Source organism: Grammomys surdaster, unplaced genomic scaffold (genome assembly GCF_004785775.1).
Source record: "Grammomys surdaster isolate TR1022 unplaced genomic scaffold, NIH_TR_1.0 125672, whole genome shotgun sequence".
In the NCBI taxonomy this organism is placed as follows: domain Eukaryota; kingdom Metazoa; phylum Chordata; class Mammalia; order Rodentia; family Muridae; genus Grammomys; species Grammomys surdaster.
Genome location: NW_021620509.1, coordinates 232744 through 236446, shown reverse-complemented (window position 1 = coordinate 236446; position 3703 = coordinate 232744). Strand labels below are relative to the sequence as shown.

Here is a 3703-nt window from a genome sequence, read left to right as displayed (position 1 = left end):
AAAAAAAAAAAAAAAAAAAAAAGAAAGAAAGAGAGAGAGGAAGAAAGGAAGAAAAAAGGAAGAAAGGAAGAAAGAGAAAGGAAAGACATGTTTACGTTCTTTCCCGTGTCTACTGATTCCTACATACCCCTTTGTTGCTAATCATGTATCCATCCCTGGTTGGTCACACACAGATCCACCTACCTACTACTTACACCCATTCTTTTTTTCTTTTTTTGAATATTTTATTTACATTTTAGATGTTATCCCCTTACCCCATTTTCCCCCCTCCCGCCCAGGACCCCCCTATCCTATCCCCCCTCCTCCTGCTTCTATGAGGATGTACCCCACCTACCCCCCCACTCCTACCTCCTCACCCTCTAATTCCCCCCCACACTGTGACCAAGGATCTCCTCTCCCACCTATACCTGACAGGATCATCCTCCCTTGCATATGCAGCTGGAGCCATGGGTCCCTCCCTAAGTGCTCCCAGGCTGGTGGTTTAGACCCTGGGGGCTCTGGTCTCTGGTTGGTTGGTATTGTTGCTCTCCTCATGGGGTCGCAAACCTTTCAGCTCCTTCAGTCTTCAGTCTAACTCCTCCATCGGGAACCCCATGATCAGTTCACTGGTTAGCTGTGAGCATCCGCCTCTGAGTATGACAGACTCTGGCAGACCTCTGAGGAGACAGCTATGTCAGGCTCCTGTCAGCATCACTTCCTGTCGTCCACATCTGCGTCTGCCTTTGGACTTACACCCATTCTTATATTTACGTCTACATATCCACATATGCAATTCCTAATATTTGTTGACACACATAGGAAATATATGTAAATATGCCAGTTTTAATATATATAATGTATATACATATATATATATATATGTACAATCCAACATTCTCCCTTTCAAGTTTCACAGATATTATACCACGACCCTGTCTGACCTCTATAGCTCCTGCTTCTCCCTACATATCCTCTGTCTGACCTTTACTACTCCTGAGCATCCTGTACCTCCCCAGGCAGGAGTTTGAGGCTGAGAAGAAGCCAGACCTGCGGCGGGACGTTTACCTCCAGGACATCCACTGCGTCTCCTCCTTGTGCAAGGCCTACTTCAGAGAGCTACCAGATCCCCTCCTCACTTACCGCCTCTATGACAAATTTGCTGTGAGTTGAAAGGCAGAAGGGTGGAAGATAGGGTTCAAGGGCAACCACTTCAATTTTGATATCCCAAGTGTGCCCCATGGCAGCCACAGTCCTAGTGGAATGGCTATCTTGGAAATGCCTTTATAGGTTGAAGCTGATGATGCAAAAGCCCATTGGAATTCTGGGTATGTATTAGTAGTGTGGTGCTCCAACACTAGTGATAGTGAGCGATGGTAAAGCATGTCTGGGAAGCAGGTCCCTGTTCCCCAAATCTCCTAGTTCCTCTCATTTTCATTTTCTCCCTATTGGTGTATTTCCCGGAACTCCTGCACACCATACACAGCACAGTGGTAAGACTTGGGAGATAAAGGGCAGGTTGTCAGAGCCAAGAGGCCTTGGAAAGCACCTGGACCAGAGTTTCCCCACATTTTCAGGAATGTCCCTCCATCAACTGTAAAGCTGTTAAACAGATTTGGAGGAGAAGATGTACAGCAAAAATGGTATCCTGATTTCAGTAATATTTTTAAAATAAAGTTCTGGCTACTTGGGGAGTTGAGGCAGAAGGATTGCATAGAGTTTGAGCCCAGGCTGGGCAACATAGCAGACTCTTATCTACTTGCCAAAAGGGCTTGCATTTTATCGAGCACAACAATTCGAAGTCTCTGAATAGCAACTCCATCCTGCTCAGTCAGTTCAGCCTAGCCTAGACGGGTCACCTCCCTAGATACCTTTAAACAGCTCTGTAGTCTAGTTCCAGAACTGTACCAAAGCAGATGCTGAGGCAGGCAATGATAGTGAGGAGTTCAAAGTCATAAGAGAGACTATTAAGTGTATACATAAGACCCTGCAGTCATCTGTGGTCCTGGAGGTCCTAAGCTTTCTTTCTGTGGTTCTGGGGATCAAACCAATGGTCTTGGGCATGCAAGACAAGCACTCTACCATGCCCTTGTTTTCTGGCTTCTGCATCTACCTCTAGAGTGCTGGGGTCATAGGCATATGTTACCATACTCACCCAAAGGTGTTTTTACTTTACTACTTTATGGTGCCTTGAAGATCTAGGTGGGACCATTGTGGAATATAGCACAGAGTTTAATTTGGAGCTCTGAGAAGCACAGGTGTCAAATCTGAGTCAATGTCTCCTACTTATATCTTTGTTCCCGGGGCTGGAGAGATGACTCTGGTTAAGAGCACTAAGTGCTCTTCCAGACATCCTGAGTTCAATTCCCAGCAACTACATGGTGGCTCACAACTGTCTGCAATGGGGTCTGATGCCTTCTTCTGGTGTGTCTGAAGAGAGCAATGGTGAATATATAAAAACAAAACAAACGGGCTGGAGAGATGGCTCAGTGGTTAAGAGCACTGACTGCTCTTCCAGAGGTCCTGAGTTCAAATCCCAGCAACCACATGATGGCTCACAACCATCTGTAATGAGATTCGATGCCCTCTTCTGGTGTGTCTGAAGACAGCTACAGTGTACTCATAAGTAAAATAAATAAACCTTTAAAGAAAACAAAACAAACAAACATAACCCCTTTGTTCTCAATTAGGAGGCAGTGGCTGTGCAGCTAGAGCCAGAACGTTTGGTCAAGATCTTAGAAGTGCTTCAAGAACTCCCTATCCAAAACTACAGGTGTGTGAGGCTCCACCCCCAGTACTCCAGAGCGTCTCCTCATCCCCTCACTCTATCTACAGCCCAAGCCTTGCTTGTCTCTCCCAACTTTCAAGTCTCAGCCCAAACCCTGCTCAGAGTATATTTTAGATGATCCTTTTCTTGCTTCCTGCAGGACACTGGAGTTCCTTATGCGCCATTTGGTCCACATGGCCTCATTTAGTGCCCAAACCAACATGCATGCTCGCAACTTGGCGATTGTGTGGGCCCCCAACCTGCTGAGGTGGGTGCATGTATGAAGCTTCTGAGAGGCTTACCTTGTTGTAGCAAGATGTACCCAGATGGATGTGGTTGTGTGGGTGCACTGGAGAAGAGTTTGAAGTGTCTCATAAACCCATCAAGACAGGAAAGTTCAGTAGTAGCTAGTATAAAGTCCACTAACTTGGGCCTTCTTTGAGACCAAGTAAAGTTAAGAGCAAGGTCTCTGTTTCCTTACACTGTGTTGTGGAGTTCAGGGATTAGAATGTTGGTCTTTGCCAACCATTTGTTGAGCAAACATCCTTGCAATCTATTCAAGAACTGGCCTGTAGAATTAGTATGGCACAAAGCATTATTAATTAGCAATTCTCATAGCCTGCCTTCTGTGCTACAGTGCAAAAAGTGTGAAAGGAAAGTAGATGTTATTTGCGGGTGTCTAATAACTTTCCTGGGGGGAGTGACAATTGAGCTTGAATCATACACGTGGCTTTAGAGGTAGAACTGGAGGTAAGGACAAGGAAGGGAGAGCATAGGGTATTTCAAAGTCATTTTGTAACATGACTTTAACACTAGCACTCAGGAGACAGAGGCAGGTGGATCTTTGTGAGTTCAAGGCCAGCTTGGTGTACACAGAGAGTCCCAGGCCACAGTAATATAATGAGATTCTGCCATATATATATATATATATATATATATATATATATATATATATATATA

General features: G+C 45.1%; 1 protein-coding gene across 3 annotated transcripts in view; it reads left to right on the top strand.

Annotated features, from left to right (window-relative positions):
- Arhgap30 (Rho GTPase activating protein 30) overlaps positions 1-3703 on the top strand; it is a 21373-nt gene that overhangs the window by 11162 nt on the left and 6508 nt on the right. For all 3 annotated transcript variants that reach the window (XM_028787757.1, XM_028787758.1, XM_028787756.1), the window contains exons 3-5: positions 996-1140; positions 2667-2749; positions 2904-3011. In XM_028787757.1, the coding sequence (XP_028643590.1) occupies positions 996-1140; positions 2667-2749; positions 2904-3011 (336 nt within the window). The remainder of the gene's footprint in view (positions 1-995; positions 1141-2666; positions 2750-2903; positions 3012-3703) is intronic.